The sequence below is a fragment of the Muntiacus reevesi genome, chromosome 1 (genome assembly GCF_963930625.1).
Source record: "Muntiacus reevesi chromosome 1, mMunRee1.1, whole genome shotgun sequence".
In the NCBI taxonomy this organism is placed as follows: domain Eukaryota; kingdom Metazoa; phylum Chordata; class Mammalia; order Artiodactyla; family Cervidae; genus Muntiacus; species Muntiacus reevesi.
In genome coordinates, this window is record NC_089249.1 from 79,891,447 (window position 1) to 79,918,707 (window position 27,261).

Genomic DNA, 27,261 nt, shown 5'->3' on the forward strand with positions numbered 1-27,261 from the left:
ATTTATTTAAAATAATGAAAGGGAAAAACCTACAACTAATAATACTCTACCCAGCAAAGCTCACACCCAGATCCGACAGAGAAATCAGAAGTTTTATAGACAATCAAGAGCTAGGAGAATTCAGCACCACTAAACCAGTTTTACAACAAATGCTAAAGAACTTCTCTATAGACAGAAAAGAAAAGGCTACAACTAGAAATAAGAAAATTACAAATGGGAAAGCTCACCCATAAAGACAAACATATAGTAAAAGTAGGCAATCATCTACACACAAACATCAAAACCAGTGACTGTGAGAAGAGAAGAGAAGAGAGTAAAAATGCAGGATATTGGAAATGCATCTGAGACCAGCAACTTAAAATATAGACTGCTATATTAAAACTTCATGGTAACCATAAACCAAAAAAAAAAAAAAAGAAAAAGACCTACAAAAACAAATTCAAAATAATTAACAAAATGGCAATAAGAACATACATATTGATAATTCCCTTAAATCTAAATGGATTAAATGCTCCAACCAAAAGACAGACTGGCTGAATGGATACAAAAACAAGATCCCCATAAATGCTGTCTACAAGAGACCCACGTCAGATCTAGGGATGCTGAATGAAAGTGAGAGGATAGAAAAACGTATTCCATGCAAATAGAAATTAAATAATGACCTTGGAATTCTGTATCTATCATGATCATGAAATACTTATCTGATATAGCTAGAGCCATGAGACTAATACTTAAACATGAATAGCCTTAAAACAAATTTACATGTAAAATTTTGGGGAAAATTTCACAAGCTTGTGCAGTTTAGAACCATTCTTTCTTATGTAGTCCAAAACACAAATCCTATCCAGCAACTGTTACTACTTCAATAAATGTAGTTTCATCCACTCATGATCCTGATCTGTATATTACAGACAACATTCAAAATATCCCCCAAAAGAATATTTCATTAACACCAGGCATTCTCAAATCTAAAAGCTTAAGAAACAAACTTTAAAAACCAATGATAGTTAAAGGGTTCTGAACTTGAAATGCCTTTTTAAACTTTATTGTGTAGACTAAAACTTTGGTTTCCTAGACTCAGTGATATTAAATTGTCTGTTGGGTTTAGTGGCTTCTTGCATCAGTTCCTCCAATTGTCCAATCTGTTCATCACAAAAGTCATTAAGTTTTTCTCCTGGTAGGGAGATTCCAAAACAGGCTTTTTCAGTTGAATTTTGTCTGTTTTCATTAGCTTGTTGCCACAGCGCTGCTGCATATGCCTCCCATTCCTGCAGGAATCGCTCGGCCTCTTCAGAACCAGAGGTCTTGTGCCTCCTAAATTCATCCTTCACGTACTGGTCGCCAAGGTCTTTGAGGTATGGGGGCAGAACCCGGTGCAGCAGCAAAATGCGCTGATATAAGGCCCGGACACGCGAGACGTGCAGCGCAGACATAACGCCGTGCGAGGACCTCAGGCGGCGCCCAGATCACTTCCTCTTTGCAGTGGGTTACTTCTTTATAAAAAAGGTGTCCTTACTACTTCTGTCACCTCTCACCCATCACCCAGCCCATTTAAAAACCCTCCATCAGCTACTTTCTTTGCACAGGATGAAGTTGCAGCCCTAGCCTGGCACACAGGGCCCTTCACATTTGGTCTCCATCCTGCCTCTTCAGCCTTCTTTCTTCTAACTGCTCATCGGATACCCTGTGGACTTCATCCCCCAAGCAAGCCACTCTCTCTCATGCATCTGAGCCTTTGCCTGTGGGCAAAACCTTTTCTTCTGTCTGGAGTGCCTGGTTCTTCATGCATCTCCTTGCAACCATATTTTCAAGTGCCACGGCAAATAGCATCTCCCAAGGAAACCTTCCTCGGCTTTCCAGGCAGGCAAAAGGTGCTCCTTGGGTGCCCAGGGTACCCTGTTTATGACACTAAATTAGGAGTGTTCCCAGTGCTCTCTGTGTGTGACTCTGTCCCCTCCAAGTGTCCCCACCCTGTGACTTGGCCTCATGTCTTACTCTTCATTGCCTAGAGAGGGCCTCCTGCTTGAGAAATATTTGTTGGATGAATGAATGTGCTTTGTGACTCTGGAGTTTGGGGGTTTGCTAATTGAGGGAGGAAATCCCCAAAGATGTATTTAAGTTGTGTGTCTGACCCCGAATGAGCCCTGTAGCTGTGATGATGAGCTCTGAGGTGGGGAGATGGATAACATGATCTTTTGTGGTTCTGAGATGCTTTAGATCAGGCTCTGAGGGCAGGTGGGTCCCTGAAGCTGACTGAGTTAATCATAGAAAGCAGTGTCCGTGATGTCATCTCGGGAATGCAATTAAGGCTCAGACATGCTTCTGAGGAACCTGTTAAGAGTCACAGCACTGGCTGCCGTAATTGGAGGCACTGAGGATGGGCAGGATGTGGGACTTGGCGGAGGAACCCCTGCTCTCACAACTGCCTTCTGCCTGAGTGCCGAGGAATCTCTAGGATAAAACACAGATCAAGACTGTGGATCAGCAGCAGCCTCACCCCAGCAGCAAGGTCAGCGCCTGGTCTGAGAGAGCTGTGGGGGTGAGCTGGGTTGTGAGGGTCCAGGATATCCTGCACAGGTCCAGGATAGCTGAAAGGAGTCACTTACCCATTTTGGAGGATGTGTGCCTTGTAGATGGATGTCCCAATAGCATACTGTGGCTTCAAAAGGGTTAAGGACTTCCAAATCAAAAACATGTCTTATAACCCCAAAGACACTGACTGATTCCAGCTCCAAATTGTCAGTTGTGTGATTTGGGGAAATTTACTTAGCCCTTTTAGGTTTCGTTTCCTCCTCAGGAGAATGGGGTGGGGGCATGATGCCTTTTATAAGGTCATCGTGAGGATTGCATGGCATACTGTGCGTAAGCTGCTTTGCCCAGGGCCTGGCTGGCTCTGTAAGAGTTGGAACCAGTTGTCCTGAGTCTTATCTGCCCAGAATCCAGAGAGGACAGCTGATGCTATAGGACAGCCCTGACTCCTGAAAACAGGGATCTCATCTCTAAAGGAAGTGGGGAGCAGGGGGCTAAGGGCACCTGCCTTCACCCATGTAGAGCACCTGGATGGGGCTGTGGGGTGACTGGGAGAGGCTGCGGCACCCCTGCCTGCGCCTGACACTGGGCACTGAACAGCCCCCCACACAGAGACTCTGGGGGCCCCGGGGGCATGCAGATGGCACAGAGACTCCCTCAGAGAGGGCCAGTCAGGGCAGGAGTGGGAGCAAGGTGGGGATCCCTGTGCCGTCTGTATTCAGCCCCAAAAGGAAAACAGTATTTGAGCACGTCTGGGGTTCTGGGTGGGATCGTTATCTCAATATTTTGTTTGTGTTACAGAATAGTTTATGGTAGTGGGTATCTTGCCTTCTCAAGGTGTTTAAAAATATTTCCATTGGGATATGCCATCTTGCTTCCAAGAGTCTAATTTCTCATTCTTGATTTCAAGGGCTCCTAAGCTGAGGGCATGGTTGGGGGTGGGACATAGGACACAGACCCCGTCTCCTGGAAGCCTGCTGGCTCAGGGAAGGGACACAGTTCTGTCCTGAATTTGTGGCAGTTTCCTGCAGGGCAGGGAGGCTGAGCCAAGTTTGCAAGGGGTCAGGTGGGGAGGGCAGAGAGGGGCCCTTACACAGGCGGGCAGAAGATTCCTGGAGGAAGAACCCACCTTTTGTGGCCTGGCCTCCGCCTGGCCTGCTCTGCTGTGCTCCCTGCCCCCAGATTCTCCACTGTCCCCAGTTGCTTCCCCCTGCATCTCCGGAGTTGCCCCATCCTGGGCCCAGGCCCAGCCACTATGACGGACACACCAGTGGAGGAATCCCTCTTCCAAATCATCCACTGCTACCATGAGTACGCTGCCCGGGAAGGGGATGTAGAGACACTGTCGCTGGAGGAGCTGAAGGCTCTGCTCACGGACAACGTGCCCCGCTTCATGGAGACCTTGGTGCGTGGGGTTGGGTGGGGATACATAAAGTCTGGGGTTGCTTGTGGGGCTGGAAGCGAGTGGTGCGGGTGAAGGTACAGGAAGCCATCTCTTAGGAGCACTTCCAGCTAGAGGAGGGGGCGTGCGGGAGGGTGGAGGGCAGGATGTTTGGTGGGGGAAGTGTGGCCCAGCCTAGCTTTATTTTCTGTCCTTCCCTCTCCTGAAACTCTCTGCCTGGCCCCACTCCAGACCAAACACAGCTAATCCCTGAAACTCAGTCCTAACCCCAAACCTGTTTTTTCTTCTGCCTGACCTGCTTCTGGAAAGAAAAGGACTTAAATCCTTCCTCTGCCCACAGGCTAGTTCGGTCAGTGACCTTGCCCCACATCTGACCTTTGAACCCTAGGCCCTTCTCCTGGGGTCTATACAAGCCTTTCTCATGCACCTCCCGGTCCCAGTGGAGGACAGTTGGGCTGTGGTGGCTGCTGCTAACCTGCGGGGCTGGGAAATATCATTTCCTCTCCCATCTGAGAGGCCAACAGGGTCCCTCCGAGCAGCCTGGGGCTCAGCCCTGGAACTCAGGCTGGGCTCAGTCACCTCCTCAGGCTTGTGCCTCCCCTCTGTCATCAGACCCAGCCCCGTGACTACCCTGCTCCTTGGGGACTGCAAGGCTGGCGAAAGTGTCTGTCTCTTGGCCCGTGGCACCCAGCCCCGGGGTCTCTGGACTGCCATGTCCAGAGTACTTCAGGCCCAACTCAAGGCCCTCCATTCCAGGAGAAGCACCTCCTCTGGTCACGTCTCATGCCGTGTCCCCTGCCTGCTTCTGGACACGTCATCGGAGAGGGCCTCACCCTCCGTTTATTGGAGTGCAGCCTTGAGAGTCACGGGGCAGTGGAACCAGGGTGACTGGCTAGTCCCTGTTTCTGGGAAAACTTTTTCTTTCCAAGGCCAGTTGCCAGTGTCATGGGGCTTTGCAAGGACCCCCAGAACCTGCACTGGGGGACTCACTGGGCAGACATAGCAGCCTGGGCAGGGGTCTGAGAGGAGGGAAGCCAGGATGTGCCTGCCACAGGCAGGAGGCCTCCAGTTTCTCAGGTCAACCAAATTTGCGGAGGAGATAAAATAGTAAGTAGGTGGTGGGGCCATGGAGGAGACAGAAGGGGAGAATTTCCACAGGGATGAGGACTGCTCCCAGGCCCACGGCTGCTTACAACTGCAGCGACCTCCTTCCTGGAGGCTTTCTGAGAGGTTCACCCCAGCTTTCCCACACCCACCAACGAGATCCTGCTGACACCTGTGTCACCCGCACTGCTCACTAAGCCACCTGCCTTCACCTGCCCTCTGGGCTGGACTCCTCTCTGCAGTCCCTTCCACCTCAAATGCCCCTTTCCTCCATGTACCAGCCCTGAGGGCTGCCCACTTGGGATGTCCCAGCAACTCCAGGGCCCCTAGCTCTGGCCTTTCCCATCTTCTGTGCTGTCTGGAGGTGACACGGGCATAGAGTCCTAAACAGTTCCCAGGCAGATGACATTGCGTGGAGATGTCTGACCCCGTCTGGTGCTGGTCCTGCAGTAGCTCTGGAGATGCAGACACGAGGGGCAGGGGGCTCTGCCCCTGGGCTGGGCTGTCCCTGCAGGGGAGCTGGCACTTTAGGTGGGGGAGAGATAGGCAAGTGGTGTTAGTGGTAAAGAGCCAGCCTGTCAATGCAAGAGCCATGGGTTCAGTCCCTGGGTTGGGAAGATCCCCTGGAGGAGGGCATGTCAACCCACTCCAGTATTCTTGCCTGGAAAATCCCCATGGACAGAGGAGCCTGGCGGATTCCAGTCCATGGGGTTGCACAGAGTCAGATATGACTGAACCGACTGAGCCCACAGCCCCTGATGACGGGCAAAGGTGAGTTGTGTTGGGGGCGCCCAGTCAACCAGCACATGGAGCCCTGCCTGCACTCTCTGTCTCCCGCGCAGCCCCAGGTCCAGTTAGCTGAGGTGCTCCCGACACTGCTGCCTGAACATTCTGCAGCACAGAGGGTCCTGGCCACTGATTGAGTGAGGAGTTGTCTCCTGCAAACCCCCTCCAGACAGGGCCAGGCCACACTCTCCCCACTGACCGCCCCCGTCCTCCCACCAGCAGGCCGAGGAGCGCCTGGCCTTCACTGCGGGGTGGTGCTGGGGTGCGTGGCTGACCCTCCACTCACTCCCCAGGGCCGGAAGGAGCCGTACTACATCACACAGTTGTTCCAGGCGGCAGACAAGAACCAGGACAACCAGATCTGCTTTGAGGAGTTCCTCTACATCTTGGGCAAGCTGGTGAAGGACTACCACCTGCAGTACCACCAGCAGCTGTGTGCCCACTACTGCACCCAGCACAGCCTCTACTAGAGGGAGTGCAGGGGCCTGCCTAGGGAGCGGGTGTGACCTAGCTGTGGGCAGCTGAAGATATAGCTGTGTGTGTGTGTGTGTGTGTGTGTGTGTGTGTGTGTGTGTGTGTGTGTGTAGTGGATGCTGTGAAGGAAGAGAATAAAGCAACTTTGTAAAGACTTCTGGGTGTTGCTCAGTTCCTGGTTCCGTGCATCTGCTCTGACCCCAGAAAGAAGGGTTTGGTCCTACTCTGAGGATCAGTCATTTTGGGTAGTCTCTGCCCCAGGAGCCCCTGTCTGAGAAGGGAAACAGCCCCTGCCCACAGGAGCCCCTATCTGAGCAGGGAGACAGCCCTTACCCTCAGCTTTCGGTCTGAGAGGGTGGAGTCTTTTCTCTCGGGGAGCCAGCTCTCTGACAAGGAAACCAGCTCTCACCATTGATGTTCTGGTCACTCATTCACTACACATACCTGATTGGACAGGAGCCACGAGGGCAGAAGTTCTCCCAGCTTCAAAAGAGAGCCCCAACAAAGGCGGAGCAACTGAGACAGGACAGGGTGGGGAAGATGATGCTGGTAATTGACATGGGTGGCAGGTCCATGGCCGGTGAGGGAAGATTGTGGGGTGGGTTTTCCATACGTTGAGTCAGAGATGGGTCAAACTTAAAGTTGGCAATGCTGCCTGTCAGTGAGAAGAGTGATGAGTGGAATGTGGGTGACTGTCGATCAGGGAAGGCTTCCTGGGGAGAGGAGGGTTTGGTTTTGTTTCTATTAATAATAAATGATGATGGATCTGGGTGTTGTTCTGACTCTGGGCTCCTTGTGACTCCCTTGTCCCTCCCAGCTCAGACCTGCCTCTGCCCTCTCTCTGTGTTTTTTGTTTTTGTCTCTTGCTGGGAGCCCGGGAATCTGATGCAAAATCTCTTGGGAGAGGGTCTCGTCTGCCTTTAGGTCCTGCCAGGTCCATCTTGGTGGGTTTCTTCTCTGAGGATGGTCTGAGAACCCTTGTCCTGAGTGCACTATGATAGAAACAATGAGTTATTTGAAAGAATGATGGGTAATTGTCTGCATCCCTAGGCAGTGATTGGGGGTATCATTTAAAGGACTTGGTTTGGTTCCCTCTGCCAACTGGATCTGTGAACCAAACGGGAAGCAGTGCCCTGCAGGCCGAACTGGAGACCTTTGCTCCTGATCAGTGGAGCTCAGAAGCAGGGCCTCCATGGACATCAGGTCTACACACTAGCTGATCTTCAATTCTCATCATGTAGGGGTCACTGTCACTGGCCCCACTTTCCCTCTGGACCTCCCCTGTGGAGGTCTTATCCTGCTGCACTGAGGTTATGTGTGGCTGTCTGTATCCTTCACCAAGACGGGGACCCCATCCTGTCATTTCCATGACCCGTGCACAGCCCAACGTCAACACACAGAGTGTGTGTTCAGTTGGCGTGGAGCGGGGGGGTGTGCAGGAATGGGGCCTGTGGACTGGAATCCCATGACCAGAGTCTACATTGCCTCCTGCAGGCCCTTAGTCACGTCCAGAGACTTGGAGACAGCTGGCAGGGTGACTCAGGCCACTCTTGCCCCAGGCCCGGGTGGATCCTCCCTGCCTGTCTCACCTGAAATGTCCTGGGTTGCACAGGCCTTTGATTACAACGCGGCGGTTTAGCCCAGTCCTCCTGCCCCTTCCTGGGGGTTTCTCCACCGGCCCTGCATGCTCTGTCCTCATTTCCTCAGCCACGGGCTTGGGCCTGGTGTTGAGACACACAGCCAGGACTGAGCTCTTGCCTGTAAACAGAACTAAGTTCCGTTCCCCCTGGGTTGCCCCATGTCCATCAGTCTGATTACAGGTGCTACCTATTTCCCCTACCATCTCCTGCCGGGTCAGCTCAGCCTGGCTCCTGCTCTCCCGGAAGCCCCCAGGGCTGCCTGTCCAGGGGGATCTTCTCTGGGGCGGCGTTTCATGGCCTTGCTGACCAGCAGGGACTGACGAGCACATGATGCTGGAGGGGATCACGGTTTATGATTGCCTCATTGGACCTGGGGCCTGTTTTCCGTCCTTTCTGGATGAAGAAAGCTGTTTCCACCCGGACGTTCTCAGGATAGGCTTCAAGGCAGGCATCTCCTGAGGGGTCGGGGCCTGGAAAAACATCATCTCCATCAATCTCGCCATCACCCTCCTTGAGAGAGGTCAATGTGAGTGCCATCCTGGGCTGGTGAACAAACCCCAAGTAGAATCTCAGAGAAAGCCAGCTTGTTCTAAAGTGTGCGTTTGGCATGTAAGCACCAAAGCAAAGCAGGACACAGGCCCGGAGGACCTCAGGTAACTCCCCGTGCCTCAGTTTCCTCATCTGTCACATAGGGATAGTCATACCTGTGATGTCCACTTCACGGTGCTGTCAGATGAGTTAGTGGATGCAAAAACACTCTGAAAATATGATGTGTTATTTGGGGTAAGATGCGATTGGGCAGCTCATTCAGAAGTGGGCCTGGAGAAACATAGGTAGGTGCCAAGCTCTTGATCATTGGTTGAAAACTTGTCATATTTGACGTCATAAGCAGCCCTAGTTTCCTATCAAGAGGTTGACTGTCAAGGAAGGCAGACTGTATTTGGTGGGTGGGTCTATATCCCCCTTTGTTCCAAAAACACTATCATTTAAAGTGGCTGGGTATGATAAAGGGAATTTCTGCATGGGATAAGGGCTCGATCAAGTGTTCAATTCTCCATTCATTTATCCCCTCAGTAAGTATTAATTGAGCACCTAGTATGTACCAGACCCCAGGATATGATGTGGTTTCTGCTCTCAAGGGGCCCTTAGTTCCAAAGAAAAGACAGGCAATAAACAGATGAACTCTAATATAGCAGAGCAAATGTGTGATGCAGAAGAGCTTGGTAGTACTGGAGGTGAGAATTCACTCAGTGTTGACAGCGGTGGGGGACAGAGAGTCAGCAATGGATGAGAGCAGATGGTGCCTGGGCTGGGTCAGGAAGGATGAGAAGCACTTCACTGGCAAAGAGGTATTCCAGTCAAGTGCAGGAAATGGATGATGTCACAGTAGGTCATGTCACCTCGGGCATTTGAGGCACCGAATGCTGTGTCTCTGTGGGCCTCAGTTTCCTCATCGGTAAAGTGGAAATTATGATAGAACATACTTCATTGGATTATTGTGAGGGTTAAATGGATTGATGTAAATAAAGCTCTTGAACAATGACAATGGTTCCTGGCACATGGTAGGAGCCCAATAAATACCAACCATTATTTTGCTATTGTTTGTTCTTATTGCTTGTTGTTGCTGTTATAGTGTATAGCTGGCACTGCGCTGGGTCCCAGGGAGGCAGAGACAGGTGACCCAGTCTGGGTCCTCAAGGGTTCACAGCCCAGCTGGGGAATCAGACTTATTGATGGGGAAGTGATCATGGCATACACTCACACAGGGTTTGCTTACTATGTGCTGCTTTAAGTGCCTCACATGTGTTTTGTGTGTAAACTTTTAATTAAAATATGGTATCTATTAATAAAAGCCCACAAGTCATAAATATTTTGCATCTATTTTTAATGCTCAAACAACACTATTGGGTAGATTTTATTTTGGGGGAGTGGAAGCATTTAGGATTTTAAAATATTTAACTTGTGGAGATATATATATATATATATATATATATATATATACATATATAAAATTTTGGAATAGGGAATGGCAACCCACTCCAGTGTTCTTGCCTGAAAAATTCCATGGACAGAGGAGACTGGTGGGCTACAATCCATGGGGTCACAAGCAGTAGGACACGACTGAGCTACATATATATATATATGTAACAAAAAATTTACCATCCTAACCAGTTTTTAAGTGTCCAGTTCAGTCGTGTTAAATGTAGTCCCATTGTTGTGCATCCAGTCTGCAGAATACTCATCATCTTGGAACTGAAACTCTGTATCCAAGAAACAATTACCCCCACATCCCCCTCCTCCTAGACCTTGGCAATCACCACTCAACTTCCTGTTTCTATGAGTTCAGCTGCTCCAGGTACCTCATATAAATGGAGATATTGGTCTTTTTGAATGTCTTACTTCACTGTCTGTCCTCAAGGTTCACCCACGTTGTATCATGTGTCAAGATTTTCTTCCTTTTCAGAGGCTGAGTAATACCCCATTGTGTGAATATACCACATTTATTTATCCATTCATCTGTGGATGGACACTTGGGTTGCTTCCACATTTTGGCTGTTGCAAATAATGCTTCTGTGAACATGAGGGTACAAATATATTTCTGAGACTCTGCTTTCAATTATTTTGGGTATTAACCCAGATGTGGAATTGCTGCATCAAATGGTAATTTGGTTTTTAATTTTTTGAGGAACCACTCAATTATTTTCCTTCAGTGGCTTCACTAGTTTACATTCCCACCAGCAGTGCCCGCATCCTTTCAAGACTTGTTATTTTCTGTTTTTGTTGGCAGTAGACAATCTCATGGGTGTGAGGTGGTTTCGCATTGTGGTTTTGATTTGCCCTCTCTAATGATTAGCGGAGTATCTTTTCCTGTGCTTATGGATCATTTGCATGTCTTCTTTGGAGAAATGTCTATTCATTTGCTCAGTTTTTAAAAATTTGCTTTTAATTGGAAGATAATTGCTTTACAATGTTGTGGTTGGTTTCTGCTGTACAATGTGAATCAACTAGAAGTATACATATATTCCCTCCATCGTGAACCTCCCTCCCACCCCAGTTTTCTTGGGTTATTTGTTTTCTTTTGGAGTTGAGTTGTAGGAGTTCTTTCTGTATTCTGGATATTAACCCTTTCTCATATGTAGGATTTGCAAATATTCTCTCTTATTCTGTAGGTCGGAGGTAGACTTTATTTTATTTTTTTTTAGTTTAAAAAACATTTTATTTATTTATTATTTATTTATTTATTAGTTGGAGGCTAATTACTTCACAACATTTCAGTGGGTTTTGTCATACATTGACATGAATCAGCCATGGAGTCACACGTATTCCCCATCCCGATCCCCCCTCCCACCCCCCTCTCCACCCGATTCCCCTGGGTCCTCCCAGTGCACCAGGCCCGAGCACCTGTCTCATGCATCCCACCTGGGCCAGTGGTCTGTTTCACCATAGATAATATACATGCTGTTCTTTCAAAACATCCCACCCTCACCTTCTCCCATAGAGTTCAAAAGTCTGTTCTGTACTTCTGTGTCTCTTTTTTTGTTTTGCATATAGGGTTATCGTTACCATCTTTCTAAATTCCATATATATGTGTTAGTATGCTGTAATGTTCTTTATCTTTCTGGCTTACTTCACTCTGTATAACAGGCTCCAGTTTCATCCATCTCATTAGAACTGATTCAAATGTATTCTTTTTAACGGCTGAGTAATATTCCATGGTGTATATGTACCACAGCTTCCTTATCCATTCATCTGCTGATGGGCATCTAGGTTGCTTCCATGTCCTGGCTATTATAAACAGTGCTGTGACGAACATTGGGGTGCACGTGTCTCTTTCAGACCTGGTTTCCTTGGTGTGTATGCCCAGGAGTGGGATTGCTGGGTCATATGGCAGTTCTATTTCCAGTTTTTAAAGAAATCTCCACACTGTTTTCCATAGTGACTGTACTAGTTTGCATTCCCACCAACAGTGTAAGAGGGTTCCCTTTTCTCCACACCCTCTTCAACATTTATTGCTTGTAGACTTTTGGATAGCAGCCATCCTGACTGGCGTGAAATGGTGGAGGTAGACTTTATTGTAATCTCTATTTAATAATTGAGCTAACTAAAGAACCGAGAAGGTAAGGAATTAGCCCAAGGTCACACAGCTACAAAGTTAATGACAGAATAAAGCCCAAAGGGCTGCAGGAACATGAAGTAGAGAGAGGCTAATCCCATCTGCTTCCTCTAGGAGGCGATGATGACTTAGGCCTTGGAGAAGCATAAGGAAAATTTGGTTTAATACATGAAGGATGGAGAGATGGGAGGGGCTTTCTTAGCAGAGTCATCTTCTTGTCAGGGCATGCCCTGGAGCCTGGTGCTCTGCGATCCTGTCTGCACTCTGACACATCTGCACTGGGAAACTGTGAACCGCTTCACCTTTCTAAGTCTCGGCTTCCGTGTGTATAGACTGAGGGGGCTCTGTGCCCCGACTTTCTGATAGGCATGCCCTGAGGGTCTGAATAGGTTACACGAATGTCAAGTGCTCTGTACAAGAGAAATGATCACAAATCTTCAGGTCAGGTGCTGGGGGAAGGACTCACTTCTCCTGAAATCTGGGGGGAATTGCCCAGATTCTTCTTCTCCCCTAGGGTTGAAGCATTTCTGCCTTCTCCAAAAGTGCCCTCCTTCCCCCGCCCCCACAGAGTTGTTTTCCTCTATGGCCCAGACTCCTGGGGTCACAGGCACACAATCATCCCGGAGAGGATGGAAGGGTCCCTGCTGTTTATGCAGCGGCTCATGCCTCGTGCTCATAGGGGGACCCCAAGCCAGCGTCCATCACCTGGGACACAGTGCCCCCCACAAGCCTCACGGAACAGAGGTGTTGTAAAGGTGTGGGGACAGCAGCAGAGAAACGGACTTAACCCTTGGCAGCACACATCCCCACTGAGTCCAGCCACACACATAACAACAATAATGGAAATACTCCACCTTCCATTACTAAAAATTCAGCAACAAGGACAAGGGTTCTAAACCTTTCAGAGGCCTTTGGACCCTTTTGACAATGTGATGAATGCTATGGAGGAATGAGCTTATTTGCATGCACTCAAAATGAGGCATTCAACTTCAGTTCTATTTCCGAGATGCATAGAGAAGCCATGCAAATAGCCATAGCAACAGTGCGAAGGACTTAGGAGTGAGCTTCCATGGTTGGCCATGCCAGGGGATGCTAGCAGCCCACAGGCAGAATCTTTACCATGCCCGCTTCCTGGTTTCTCCTCCTGGGCATCACTGCCTGGCACTTACCTTCCTCCTCCTACCTTTCCTGTGCTGCCCCTCAGGACTTTTCAATCTGCACAGTGATTGCCCCATTCTCCTTGTTGGGAAACTTGAGGCTGTAGCAACACTGGAAGGGAGTTGCTGCCTCTGAGTGGCCCGAGGCCCTGGGCAGCTGGCCAGTCCTGGCTGCTATAAAAGGGAGCTGGCACTGAGCACTGCATGTCCTTTGGCAACTCTGAATTGGGGAGACCTGGTAAGTGGAACTGGGGTCTGTCCCACTCTGCGGGCTTCCCCTGGGGTGGGCTGGGGAGTGCAGCAGCCCTCTCAGAGGAGGGGAGAGAAAGCTCGCTGGTATCTGGACAGGATCCAGAGGAACATGAGCCTGGGGTTGAAGAAGGGGCCGAGGGCTCTAGGAGTTTTGAGTGAGGGCACGTTTGGGCCCTTCCTGGGCAGAGGATGAGGACATGGGGAGAGCTGGCAGGCATTGTGTGTGCTTGGGTACCCTGCTCCCTCCCACACCCTCATCTCCATCATCCCACCCCTTCCCCTTGTAGCCGTAGCCCTCTGCTGGCTTTAGTTATTTGGATGGTGCCGTCCAAGACAAAGCCACCCCCTGGGGTAGGAGCTTCCTGAGAGTGCCCATAGGCACCCTCCTCACTTCGGGCTTGCCCGGGTGCTCCATCTTCCAGGTGGGGCAAATCCTTGGACACCATGCTGACGGATCTGGAGAGTGCCATCAACTCCCTGATTGAAGTCTACCACAAGTACTCCCTGCTGAAAGGGAATTACCACGCCATCTATAGGGATGACTTGAAGAAATTGTTAGAGACAGAGTGTCCTAAGTATATGAAGGTGAGGAGGGACTGGGTGTGGTTGGGGCTCTCGGCCTGGCTCTGATGAAGCCTGGGTCACTGATCTCCTGCGTTGCCCCGTACAGACAGTCATGCCTCAGCTTCCCTGAGAGCTTTACCCTCTGACTTCTTTCTCTCCAATCTTCACAGAAAAAGGATGCAGACACTTGGTTCAAAGAGTTGGACATCAATCAGGATGGTGGAGTTAACTTCGAGGAGTTCATGGTGCTGGTGATAAAGGTGGGCCTGGCAACCCATGAAGACATTCACAAAGAATAGCAGAGCTATTGGGCCTGGGGCTAGGGCCCTGGACTCGTCCCTGCAGAGTAATAAAATAGTTGATACCTCAGGTCTCTCCTGATTGCTTATTTCCATTTGTGGAATGAGGCTCCTTTGGGGGTGGAGGGAGGGTTGGAAAACCCAAAGGAAGAGAAACAAACCTGTGTTGCCCCCACTACCCATCCACCACCAGCCCTCTGTGCTTACCACCTGTCTGCTCTCCTTCCCGTGTTCTTCCCAAACGATTCCTGACCTTTTCCAGCCCCACAATCCTGAGTCCTGAGTTCCAGGATTTAAGGATTTTAGAAAGTTCAAGACGCTATAGCTGTGGTATGAGTGATATCGGTGATATATATGATATGGGTGATATGAGAACAGGGTGATATAAATAAAACTCAGCGTATTCTCTAAATTTTAATTTCCAGCAAAATGTCTTAGATGTAACTTTCAGGAAGTTAGGGAGATAACTGTGTAGAAGTGTGTGTTGTGTGTATGAGAGACAGAGAGAGAGAGTGATTCTATGTTGTGGTGTGACTTGAGATGGATGCTTGGAGTTCTACATTAAGTAACACTAAAAAGCCCCCTGGCCCCTGCACTTGTAAATTCTTCTAAAGAGGTTTAGGAAGCTTTCCTTTTCTCTCCATTCCCAACCTCTTAACTTTATTCAGTAATGAAGGAAGGACTTCCCTGGTGGTCCAGTGGTTAAGAATTTGCCTTTCAATGCAAGAGACATGTATTTGATCCCTGGTCCAGGAAGATAACACACACTGCAGGGCAACTAAGCCCATGCACCACAACTACTCAGCCCATGCCCTCTAGAGCCCCCGAGCCACAGCTAGAGAGAAGCCCTGGCACTCCAACTGAGACTCAACACAGTGAAATAAATAAATAGATACTAAAAAATAAATAATTAATAAAACTCAATATGAAGAATAGGGTATTCAATTGTTTCCCTGTGGGGTGAATGCTTCGCTAATCAGTGACTTATCTAAAATAACCTCCCCATCATTACTCCCGGTTTCCAAGGGTTTGGTGAAACAGGAGGGCCAGAAAATGAATGGGCATCTCTCACAGAACCCAGCTAGCAAGCTGAGTTTCCATGCTGCGTTTTTGGGACATTTCCCATTGTCCTCACTTAGCAGGAGGGGTGGTGATGTTAGGTGAGGTATGCAGAACGGGGTTGGGAGCCGGCACCAGAGTCTCTATACCAGGGATTTTGACTTGGCCTATGGTACATCTTGGGGCTTCCTAGGTGGCGCTAGTGGTAAAGGACGTGCCTGCTAATGCAGGAGATATAAGAGACGCAGTCGGGAAGATCCCCTGAAGGAGATCATGGCAACCCATTCCAGTATTCTTGCCTGGAGAATCCCCATGGACAGAGGAGCCTCGTGGGCTACAGTCCATAGGGTCACAAAGAATCAGATACAACTGAAATGACTGAGCAAGCACACACGCATGGCACATGTCTGGGGAACAGAACTGACGTTGAGTACACCATTCTGATTGTATGTGCATATGCTCATTCCTCTGAGTCTTTCATCATTGAAAAAGGATGCAAACACCCCTCAAATGTTAAGAACATTTGTTCTGACTTCTGGATTTTTAGTAATGGAAAGTAGAGTGTGTATTTCCATTATTGTTGTTTTGTTTGTGGCTAGACTCGGTGGGGTGGGTAGGGGGTGGGGAACTTGTGCTGCTAAGGGCTAAATTAGTTTCTCTGCTGCTGCCCCAACCCCTTCACAGCTCTTCTGCTCTGTGAAGCTGGGGTGGGGGCACTGTGTCCCCAGAGATGGACGCTGGCTTGGGGCCCCTCCGTGTGCATCAGGCACTGAACCACTGCATAAACCGCAGGGAGCCTCCCACCCTCTCTGGGAGGATTGTGTGCTTCTAATTCCAGGAGCCTGGGCTGTAGAGGAACCCAACTCTGTGGGGGTGGAGGTGGGGGAAGGAAGGGACTCTTGGTGAAGGCAGAAGTGTTTCATCCCCAGGGGGAGAAAAGGAGTTGGCCAATCCCTCCCCCTGCTCGCCACTCCTCCAGATTTCAGGAGGAGCAAGTTTCTCCCTCACCCAACAAAATGCCACTCAGATGAACTGGGTCCCAATGCTGAAGATTACTCACCCCAGATCACTGGGCTTTTCCTTTGTGGTAGTTTACTCATGCAGACATGCAAATGAATAGTGAAAGATTACAGCTTAAAACCCTTATTCACAAAGCTAGGCTTTAATTACCAGCTAGTTTTATTATCAGCTAATGTATTAGTGAAAATGGTTGGCAGTCAGCAGAGAACTGAGACTGGGACATAGAATGGGATGGGGGATCTAGTCATTAAATATGGAGGTGGGCTCCCTCTGGGCAGGCGTGGGAAGGTTAGGGACAAAAGTTCTTCCTTCTCAGTTTTCCTGGAGGATCTCTTTATTCCCCAAAGCCAAGTGCGTGCGTGCTCAGTCGGTCAGTCGTGTCTGACTCTCACCTAACTCAGGAGTGTGAACACACTCTTCTACATCGAGGAGGCTCTCATTGCAGTTCTGAGAGGCACCTTTAAACGTGAGCTGCTGGCCCAAATGTGGCCCAGGCCAAAAAAGACGGGAAAGGTTGTCATGGTTTGCCAAGAAGCATCCCAGGCCTCTCTCAATATTTAGGGAACATAATGGGTGAATGCACAAAAGGGGAGGGCAGCCCCATTCTGCCTCTCAGTTATCCACATTGATGGTGGTGGTGGTGGTGGTGGTGTGTGTGTGTGTGTATTTGTGTGGATATTTGTATGTGTTTGAGTGGGGGTGAGGGGCAACATATCCCAGTGCCTTTCACTCTCCTTGAAAATGCAGTTAGACTTGTTGTTAATGGATTCTTTTGGGTGGGGTGATGGTGGGGGATTTACTATTGTTAACTGTGTTCTGCTGGTCGAAAGTCCAATGAGTCCACTTTCTCTGAGTCCTCTCAGAGGACCATGGGGAAGGCAGCCCAGAATGCTCTCTGGAGTTTCACCATAAGTGATGGGCCAGTGATTGTGAAGAACTGCATTGACCCTGAGATGTCAAATGGTTGATAACCAAGCTCATGGTTGAATGTGGGAGGTAGACCAGTTGGCACTGCTACTTGAAGAGTGAGGTGGAGATGAGTGAGGCCATCTTTGGAAGGTCTGTGGAGGAAGCAGGCTTGCAGACTGTAATGTACAAACAAGGCCCATTACAGGACCTACTGGGCAGAGTCAGACAGGGCTTGTAGCCCAAAGCAAGATGTTTCAGTTTCCTGTTGCCCCAGCAACAAAAGAAGAACAAGGTGGTGGAAAGTTGAGAAATAAGTGACTTAGTAGGAAGCCTCAGGTCATTTTGAACCCACAAAGGAGAACTTGGCTCACCAATTGAGGCAGATCTGGCCTTAAAGGATAACCTGTCTGAAATCCCACTTCTCCACCCAGGTTCTCCACCCAAGATCCAAGACTCCTGACTTCAGCCAAGTGCCTTGCAGTTGTGACAGAATTTTTAAAGAGCACGGGGAGTATCTGGAATTGGGCAACTGGTGTCTAGGAGCTGAACACACAGCTTATTCCAGTGGAGAAGACTTCCTTGTACATCCTTCCACTTGGGAGCCACAGTGATTCTGGTAGGGTTCAGATATCAGCCTAGATTCTGGCCTCCTGACCTACGGAATTCAACCTAAATTCAGATGGGCTGAGAAGGGGAAAAAAGGTGTTATTTGCTCAATTGTGTCACCTCTCTGTGACCCTATGGACTGTAGCCCACCAGACTTCCCTGTTCATGGAATTCCCCAGGCAAGAATACTGGAGTGGGTAGCCATTCCCTTCTCTAGGGGATCTTCCCAACCCAGGGATAGAACCCTGTCGCCTGCATTGGCAGGTGGGTTCTTTACCATTGAGCCACAAGGGAAGTCCCGAAGGGGAGGGAAGGTGATATCCTTCTGGAAGGCACTATCCTTCTGGAAGGCAGTGTGAAATGAAAAAAAAAAAAAAAAAAAAAAAAATCTCAAACCTGGAGAAAGACAAAATGGTGATTGCTTAAATCTTTGATCTCAGGCTAGAGTTTGCCTGAGTAGAAGCAAGTCCTTGCTGCTTGTTAAGCTTCCATCATCTGGCACTTTGGGAAGTGTAACATGGTCAGCACAGTATGTTTGGTTAACAGATCACAATGCATAAAGCAGTAGACAGTTTACATCTGCTTGGTGGGGTAATATGACTCTATAGCTTGGCAGAGATGTTAAACCCCTATGTATTTCCACATGAGACATACTCCATAGCCAACTTTGAGGCCATGAAAAGTTGAACTGAAAAAGGCAGCATATGAGCTGCATGTGTGTGTGTGTGTGTGTGTGTGTGTGTGTGTGTGTGTGTGTGTGTGTGTGTGTGCGCGCGTGCGCGTGCGCTTAGTCGCTCGGTCATGTCCAATTCTTTGTGACTCCATGGATTGTAGCCCACCAGGCGCCTCTGTCCATGGGATTCTCCAGGTAAGAATACTGGAGTGGCTTGCCATGCCCTCCACCAGGGGATCTTCCTGACCCAGGGATCGAACCTGTGTCTCTTAACGTCTCCTTCATTGGCGGGCGGGTTCTTTACCACTAGTGCCACCTGGGAAGCCCCATATAAACTGTCTACATTTGTTCAGATAATATTATGCAAAAGAGAAAAACTCAAATATATACACAACACTGAACCAAGATAGTCATTAGAAGCAATTACTTATCTTAAATTAAGTGACAATTCAGTATTATTCCAGTGTTTAGCTTTGGAAACAGGAACTGTTGTAGATACAGTCATCATAAAAATAAAATCAAGACAATCACATTTGAGGTTGTTGCTTTAATTTTTATCTCCCTATTAAAAGTTGAGTCATATTTAAGAATCTTAGTTAGTCATTCCTTTCCTGAATGTCTTTATATATTCTCAAATATTCTTCAAACCAACTTTTAAAAATCTTCTTTGCTGATTCTCTCATTAATGAATTAAAACAAGAATTTTGACACAGGCTCACTATATTTGTTGATAATTTTGCTTTTAAGCACTAGATTTTGTGATAGCTTATCTCTTTTATTTCTTATAGCACCCCTATAAGACTGATAATTTCTATTTCCATTTTGCACATAAGAAGGTTCAGAGAAGTTAAGAAACTCAACAAAATTTATTAATCTGGCAAATGGCAAAGCTAGGATTAGATCTGTGTTTGTCTCCAGGCAGGAAACCCTGGTTCAGACATGAGAGTGATTTTCTTTTAATTGATTTCCCACCTGTGTTTGCAGAGGGCCTGCCATTTCTCTTCTGGCCTTTTTGGTCTCTTTGTCCTTGCCCCCTGTAGTTATTAGAATGAACTTTCTCTCTTGGACTTCTTTCTTCTATCTCCAGATCCTCACCCTCACTTGGGCCTGAGTTACTGTGGTTATTTTTTTTCCTTGTATGAGCAATCCGTCAGACAATGACTGTAGAACTGGGGATTAACATTTTGGGTTCCATGAACTCTTAGGGACTGTCCCTCTTTTTGGGTTGGGGAGTCTTCCTTCCAGTTTTAGGAGTGGTGAAAATTTCCATGTGAATAATTCTCTTGTTTGCAAAATCATGGTCTGAACTGGCTGCTTAGGTCAGGGCATAGACCTTTAGCAACTCTTTCAAATGATTTGTACACATTGCTCTTTCAGTGGGCAGAAATTTCTTCTTCCTCCTGAAGGGACCTCATTAGCAGCAGAAAGCATAGAACTATATTCTGCTTCCAGAGTCAGAGATTCTTCATCAGCTTAGCCCAGCAAGGGCTTCAATCAGTTCAGCTTGCTCAGCATCTTGTTTTATTATGGCACGTTTCCATTCTATGCTTTCTAGAGCAAAATATCAAACACAAATAAAATGCTCTGGATTTCTTTCCTGCTTTGGTCCTAGAACTCTCCACTCTAATGTAATTCATTAAGACCCCATCATAAATGTCATACTTAATAGAGAAATGTTAGACATTTATTACAATGGTATGTTAGTTTCAGGTATATAGCACAGCAATTCAGTTATACATACATACATATTATTTCTCAGATTCCTTCCCCCCATTGGATATCACAAAATATTGAGTATAGCTCCTGTGTGCTATACAGTAAGTCCTCATTGGTCATCTACTCCATCTATAGTTGTGTATATATGTTAACCCCAAACTTCCAATTGATCCTTCCCCTCTACTTCCACTTTGGTAACCATGAGTTTGCTTTCTATGTCTGTGGGTCTATTTCTGTTTCATAAATAAGTTTGTTAGTATCATTTTTAAAGAGTCCATAGATAAGTAATATCATATGATATTTGTCTTCCTCTGTCTGATATACTTCAGTTAGTATGATAATCTCTAGATCCCTCCATGTTGATGCAAATGGCACCATTCCATTCTTTTTTACGGCCAAGTAATATTCAATCACATATATATATATATATGTGCCACACCTTCTTTATCCATTCACCCTCTGATGGACGTTCAGGTAGTTTCCACAGACATTAATCTTTAATAACAGGAAAAACACAAGGATGCCTCCATTACCACTTCCATCTAATATTAGTATTGCAGGGCCCTAGCCAATGCTATAAGATAAGAAAAACTAAATGAGAAGTAATGGGAGATCTGGAGACACTGAGCTTGTGAATCAAACTAATACCCCACGGGGCACTCTTGTCAGTGCATTTCATTACCTCCTCTGTTTCTCCTTCTGAATAACTGCTACTCTTGTATATTTTTTCAGGAATGTGTCCAGCCAAGCTGGACTTAGTTCTTCCCTTGAGGCTATTAATGCCATTACTGGAAAACACACTGATTAGCTGGTGTTTCTTAGTTTTCTCTGTAGGCTGAGTGGCTTTTTCTGCAGCCTGCATCTGGAACACCCAGGCTTGGAGCAGAATAGAGGGTACTATACTCTGGGACTCCAGAGGTCATCAGGTATTAATACTGAGTCCCCTCCTCTAGGAAAAGGTTCAGAAATTTAGAAATTTGCAGTCTGAGGTAGGGACCTCAGAAATCATTTTTGATGTACTCCCCTCTTCAGTTATCTGTTCTGGGTCTCACAGAGAATTTCCTTTTCAACAAATTTTAAAAAATGCTTTATCTGTCTTCTTTTTACTCCAGAAATATTCTGCCAACTATTCCATGCTACTGAAGGGTTTGGAGGTATCCTGTACACGTCCTTCAAACTCAGCCAATTCCAGCATAGACAGTTGACAGTCAACATCACATCTGCCCCATCAACCAGACTTCTGACACAATTCCAGCTACTGTTTCAAAAAGCAACTGGCTCCAATTCCAGGAAAATCAATTGATCCACAAGGCAGATGGGAATCTTCCAAGGAACTTCTAAATGCAATAAGCATGATTTGATCATTTACAGCTATGTGCTTTTATTTTCCATGTTAACTGCTCAAGTTTCCACATCTCCTAGTAAAAGGGTGTCTGGTATCTCCTTCATGAGCCTGGGGCTCACTTAGACCAGTGGGGAGTCTGAGGATCATTTCTGCTCTCATAAATAGCAGTAGTCTCTTTTGTGTTTGCTTCTATTTGTTATAAAAGCTGATGCTGAAGGCCAGTCTGCACAATTCTGTGGATGATGCATTTCTAGCAAGCTGCTGGGAAGCCCTCTGTAAAGGCCAGGCACTGCAGCCTCTATAGAGGACCCTGTCACCCAAAGCACATGGAAGGTTGGGTTTGGAGAAGTTCCCACCAATTTTATTGCTCTTGTGTTTCCTTTGTCACTGGCATGATCTCCCCTTTTGCTCACCATATTAGTTTGGTTTTAGGAAAGTTGTCCTGCCTGTGGATCTGACTGGGGCCAGATGTCTCTCTTGCCTCATATCTCTGGGAGGTTTCTCTTCCCCATTTGGGCCAGCAGCGATGTTGACTAACTGCCTCCTGGAGTGGGGGGCAGGGGGAGGGTCAGAGGGCAGGTATCTCAGAGCGGTTGCCCCACAGAGCAAAGCAGAACTGCTTTAAGACAGCTCTCTGTTTCCCCTATTCTGAAAACAGGTAAACAGCTCCTGTTTCAGGCTTTAATCCATCTGTATTTGGACACTCGTGGCCGATCCATCACTCATGCTGTTCTCACCTGCAGGGTTGTGGACTTCTCCAGTTCTGGGGCTCTCCAGGCTGGGGAGGGGCGGCCCTTGCTCCCTCTCACTTCCTCTCTTGTTCTCTGATGGGGGATGCAGCTGGAGGGAGCAGAGACCTCTGCTGAATTTCCTTTGGATGTCTGCCTTTCCCCAGCCTGACTTTTTATTGTCTTCCTCTAGTGTTTCTGCACTGGGGTAGGAAAAGGCCCTGGTGATAAGTGAGCTGAATCCTGTGGGACTGAAAGCTTCTCAAGAGGCCTCATCTCCCGTGTATGTCAGCCTCAGCTTCTGAGACACTATAGACAGATTCACCTAATGGGATTAGGTCAACAGAAAGCAGTCATCTTGTCCACAGATAGGTGAGAGGATGGCCATTTTCACTTTCTCAAGGTTTTTGGAGGTTGTCTCAGAAAAAGCTCCTTCTCAGACCTGCCTTCAGAGCTTTGGGATTTCCCATCGACCGATGCCCTGAGTGGAATTCAAAGTCCCAGTCAGGTGCCTTGGCCTGTATGGGGCCCTTAGCTGCTTTCTCCAATGAGATGTGTTTGTCTCTCTTTTCCCTCCTGCTATGGACCAGAGACTACTGCCTGCTTCCCCCCTCCACCTCTAGAACTAGCCTCAGGGACACCAGTCAATCTGGAGGGCCTCAGCCCAGAACCTTCTGTGACAGGTGTCCCCCTTTTCCCTGACTCAGACAGGTCGAGCCTGCCTGGTGCACCCTTGGGCCCTGATGCCTCCTCCAGCAGTTTCTGGAGCACCGGGTCTAACAACAACAGTCATCTTCTCAGGTTTCTGGGAAATCCCACTGGGGCCATGTAACTCTTCACAGCTCCAAGTACACCTTTTGTGGCCTCTGCTTCTCCACCACAGTTACGGGTGCTTTTTCTACACGAAGCCCATATGGTTCTTGCAGAGCCTCTTGACCTCTTTCATCTCTTTTTTTTCTCTTACAGTTTTCAGCCAGGTTCCCAGTCCTGCCTGGAATGCATGCTCCCCTGAGGCTGTAATGTCAGCTTTCATCAACCACACTCCCTCTTCACAACGGACTGGCTCCACCAACCACTCTAGGTTGGGTCAGAGCCTCATTATAGCCTCATTCCCAGAACCCACTGATCCAAGCAATGTGGGCCTGCCCACTTCTAGGAAGAGGCTCAGAGTCTTAAGAAATTCAGTCTGAGGTAGAGAAGCTAATAAATCATTCTCCCCCACCCCTTACGCCGCACAAAATGTAGTATTTGCTTTATTTAAAATGACTGATTTTGGATTTACCTGGTGGTCCAGTGGTTAAGAATCTGCCTGCCAATGTGGAGGACATGGGTTTGATTCCTGGTCTTGGAAAATTCCACATGCTGCTGGGCAACTAAGCCCGTGTGCCACAACTAAAGAGCCCACGCTCTGAGAGCCCACACTCTGCAACAAGAGAAGGCATGCCCACGAGAAGCCGCAGCTAGAGAGTGACCCCTGCTTGCCACAACCTAGAGAAAGCCCTCATATAGCAACAAAGATCCAGGGCAGCCAAAATAATAAATAAAAATTTTTAAAAATTACTGAGTTTTTTTTTTTGTAGTAGCAAATCACTTTTTTTCATTAAAAGGCATTTTATTTTATTAAATTGAAGTATAGTTGATTCACAATGTTGTATCAGTTTCTATTGTACAGCTATTCTATTGTAAGTGATTCAGCCATACACACACACATATATTCTCTTTCCGCCCATTATGATTTTCCTCAGGATACTGAATACAGTTCCCTGTGCTGTATAGTGCGGCCTTGTTTCTGTCTTTAAGTTTGCATCTCCTAATCCCAAAGTCTCTGTCCAACCCTCCCCCCGCCCCCGCCACATCCCCCCAACCCCGCCCGGCAACCACAAGTCTATTCCCCTGTAAGTCTGCTTCTGTTTCATAGGTAGCTTCATTTGTGTCATCTTTTAAATTTCACATACAAGTGATACAGTATGGTATTTGTCATTCTCTTTCTGACTTACTTCACTTAATATGAAAATCTCTAGTTCCATCCATGTTGCTGCAAATGACATTATTTCATTCATTTTTATGGTTGAGAAGTATTCCATTATATGCACATACCACATCTTCTTTATCCACTCATCTGCCCATGGGCATGTCTTGACTAGTAACAATCATTCTTAAAGCATACTTGACTGCTCTACTAGTGTGTCTGGCGACATTTTTTCAGCAAACAAAAAGGTTATTTAGTTTCTTCCTTCTCTGCTTTCTGGAGTACTTTACCAATCACTTGGTTTCTGTCTGGGGTACTAAAGGCTTCCTATAGATTCACAGCTATTTTCTGCTTTATTTTGCCTTATAATGAACTTATATGCTATGTATAGTCTTTTGTATGTCTCAAAATGATATGGAATGCAGTAGTAAGCAGGGGAACAAAAACAAAAAAGAAGCACTCTTCTGGAGTTCTTCAAGCAGTCTCACCCGTTTGAGCTGTATCCTCCTAGGTAGCTGTGACTGATACTGTTCAGTAGTATAAAGTTATAGTCCTGGGAGATGAAAAAGACCTAAAGATCTGCTGTACCACATGGCCAGTTCAGATCAGTCACTCAGTCGTGTCCAACTCTTTGCGACCCTGCAGCACGCCAGGTCTCCCTGTCCATTGCCAACTCCTGGGGTTTACTCAAACTCATGTCCATTGAGTCAGTGATGCCATCCAACCAACTCATTCTCTGTTGTCCCGTTCTCCTCCTGCCTTCAATCTTTCCCAGCATCAGGGTCTTTTCCAATGACCCAGTTCTTCGCATCAGGTGGCCAAAGTATTGGAGTTTCAGCTTCAGTGCCTACATAGTGCCTATGGTTAAAGATACGGCATCATGCACTGAATCACAAGCTGGAATCAAGCAAGATTCCTGGGAGAAATATCAACAACCTCAGATATGCAGATGATACCACTTTAAAGGCAGAAAGTAGAAACTAAAGAGGAACTAAAGAGCCTCTTAATGAGGATGAAAGAGGAGAGTGAAAAGCTGGTTTGAAACTCAACATTCAAAAAACTAAGAATATGGCATTTGGTTTCATTAATTCATGGCAAATAGAAAGGGAAAAGTACAATCAGTGGCAGATTTCATTTTCTTGGGCTCCAAAACTACTGTGGACAGTGACTGTAGCCATGAAATTAAAAGATGCTTGCTCCTTAGAAGGAAAGCTATGACAAACCTAGATAGCATATTAAAAAGCAGACATCACTTTGGTGATATAGTCAAAGGTCCATGTAGTCAAAGCTATGGTTTTTCCAGTAGTCATGTATGGACATGAGAGTTGGACCATAAAGAAGGCTAAACACCAGAGAATTTATGCTTTCAAACTGTGGTGATGGAGAAGACTCTTGAGAGTCCCTTGGACTCCAAGGAGTTAAAATCAGTCTATTCAAAAGAAATCAACCCTGAATATTCATTGGAAGTACTGGTACTGAAACTCCAATACTTTGGCCACCAGATGCAAAAAGCTGACTCATTGAAAAAGACCCTGATGGTGGGAAGGATAAAAGAAGAGGGCAGCAGAGGATGAGATGCTTAGATAGCATCACCGACCCAATGGACACGAATCTGAGCAAACTCCAGGAGATAATAAAGGACAGCGAAGCCTGGTGTGCAGCAGTCATGGGGTCACAAAGAGTTGGACACGACTTAGTGACTGAGCAACAACAACATCATGCACTCAAATGTTTGTTAAGATGGTGATCTCACTGTATGTGTTCTTACCACAAAAACAAAAAACAAAGTCAAAACCACTCAAGGAAGTTTTCAGGGGTAATGGGTTGTGGTGATGGTATCACCAGTGTTTAAAAATGTCTAAATTCATTAAGTTTTACACATTATATATGTGCAATTTTTGTATATCAGTTATGCCTCAATAAAGCTGTTTAAAAAATAAAGTTAATTTCATCTGAAAAATTAAAAAGAAAGGGAGCAGTGTCCTCGGACAGGCTCTGCCACACCCTATTTCCTAACATAATCACAGCCTTGTATCAACATCGGTTGTCTAATTCTGAAGGGGTAAGGTAGCCCATGACACTGAGTAATCTGGATGTGATTTCAAAATAGAATTGTGACATGATTTGTTCAGTTCAGGATGAACACAACACTACAAGTATCTTATTTTCTTGCCATTTCATGCTCCTACCTGTCTAGTTTCTCCTCCTCCTGCAGCCTCCCCATTCCTGAAATGCCCAAACACCCCGGTGGCTTTCTAACTCCATTGGTAGGATCTGTTCTGCCTCCACAAATCAAGGAGATAAGGGGCTAGGGTCTCACTAGTTGTCCCCCCAAAGCAGTTGCTTCTTGCGGTTGTAAGCTATGGCCACTGAAACCTGGCCTGTGTAGTCTTAGGGACACATTGCTAGCCCATTACTGCAGAGATGTGCTACAGGGGGGGTCTGGGTCCTCATTTAGGCAGTACCTGTTGCCATGGTAACCATGCTAACACAAAGCATGTAGTGGAGTCTAGAGTACTGAATGGAGATCACTAGGTTAGATTACAAAAGATTTTATTTCAGAGTCCTTGATAACCTCTTCCTACCTTGGGGCTTTGATCCTGGTCATCATAGCCCAACTTGGCAGCTTTTCTAACAGCCAAGTTTGGGAATTGTGATGGGAAAATTGGGGGAAGGCATAGAGGAATTGGTGTCTCAGTTCCTGAAAACCCTGGGATCCTTTTTGAAAAATGCTCCAGTGATTACCTTCACATTCTAGAAAAAACTGAGGGAGAGGTCTCCCTTCCTCTATAGACAGAAAAGAATTTTGTCCACTTGCCAAAACTGAAGTAAAGGCTGATAATTTATTTTGTTCAAACAACAAGAAGCAATGCCTCTGCTTCCCTGCCCTTTTCAGCTCTGTCACCACCTTATCA

General features: G+C 47.0%; 2 protein-coding genes and 1 pseudogene across 2 annotated transcripts; 2 read left to right on the forward strand and 1 right to left on the reverse strand.

The window, feature by feature from the left end:
- Positions 1–880: 880 nt before the first annotated feature.
- Positions 881–1,456, reverse strand: LOC136161622 (succinate dehydrogenase assembly factor 3, mitochondrial pseudogene; annotated as a pseudogene).
- Positions 1,457–3,784: 2,328 nt separating this feature from the next.
- LOC136175697 (protein S100-A15A-like) lies at positions 3,785–6,291 on the forward strand. The gene is made up of 2 exons (XM_065945970.1): positions 3,785–3,934; positions 5,995–6,291. The coding sequence occupies exons 1-2, from the start codon at positions 3,785–3,787 to the stop codon at positions 6,289–6,291; spliced, it is 447 nt and encodes a 148-aa protein (XP_065802042.1).
- Positions 6,292–13,362: 7,071 nt separating this feature from the next.
- On the forward strand, positions 13,363–14,384 carry S100A8 (S100 calcium binding protein A8). The gene is made up of 3 exons (XM_065926639.1): positions 13,363–13,444; positions 13,881–14,043; positions 14,193–14,384. Exons 2-3 carry the CDS (start codon positions 13,903–13,905, stop codon positions 14,319–14,321), a joined length of 270 nt encoding a protein of 89 aa, XP_065782711.1. The 5' UTR covers positions 13,363–13,444; positions 13,881–13,902; the 3' UTR covers positions 14,322–14,384.
- The last annotated feature ends 12,877 nt before the right edge of the window (positions 14,385–27,261 follow it).

Coding starts and splice junctions, on each gene's coding strand:
- LOC136175697 (XM_065945970.1), top strand. CDS start 3,785: ATGACGGACACACCAGTGGAGGAATCCCTCTTCCAAATCATCCACTGC. Junction 3,935..5,994: donor CCCGCTTCATGGAGACCTTG/GTGCGTGGGGTT, acceptor CCCTCCAGACAG/GGCCAGGCCACACTCTCCCC.
- S100A8 (XM_065926639.1), top strand. CDS start 13,903: ATGCTGACGGATCTGGAGAGTGCCATCAACTCCCTGATTGAAGTCTAC. Junction 14,044..14,192: donor AGTGTCCTAAGTATATGAAG/GTGAGGAGGGAC, acceptor CAATCTTCACAG/AAAAAGGATGCAGACACTTG.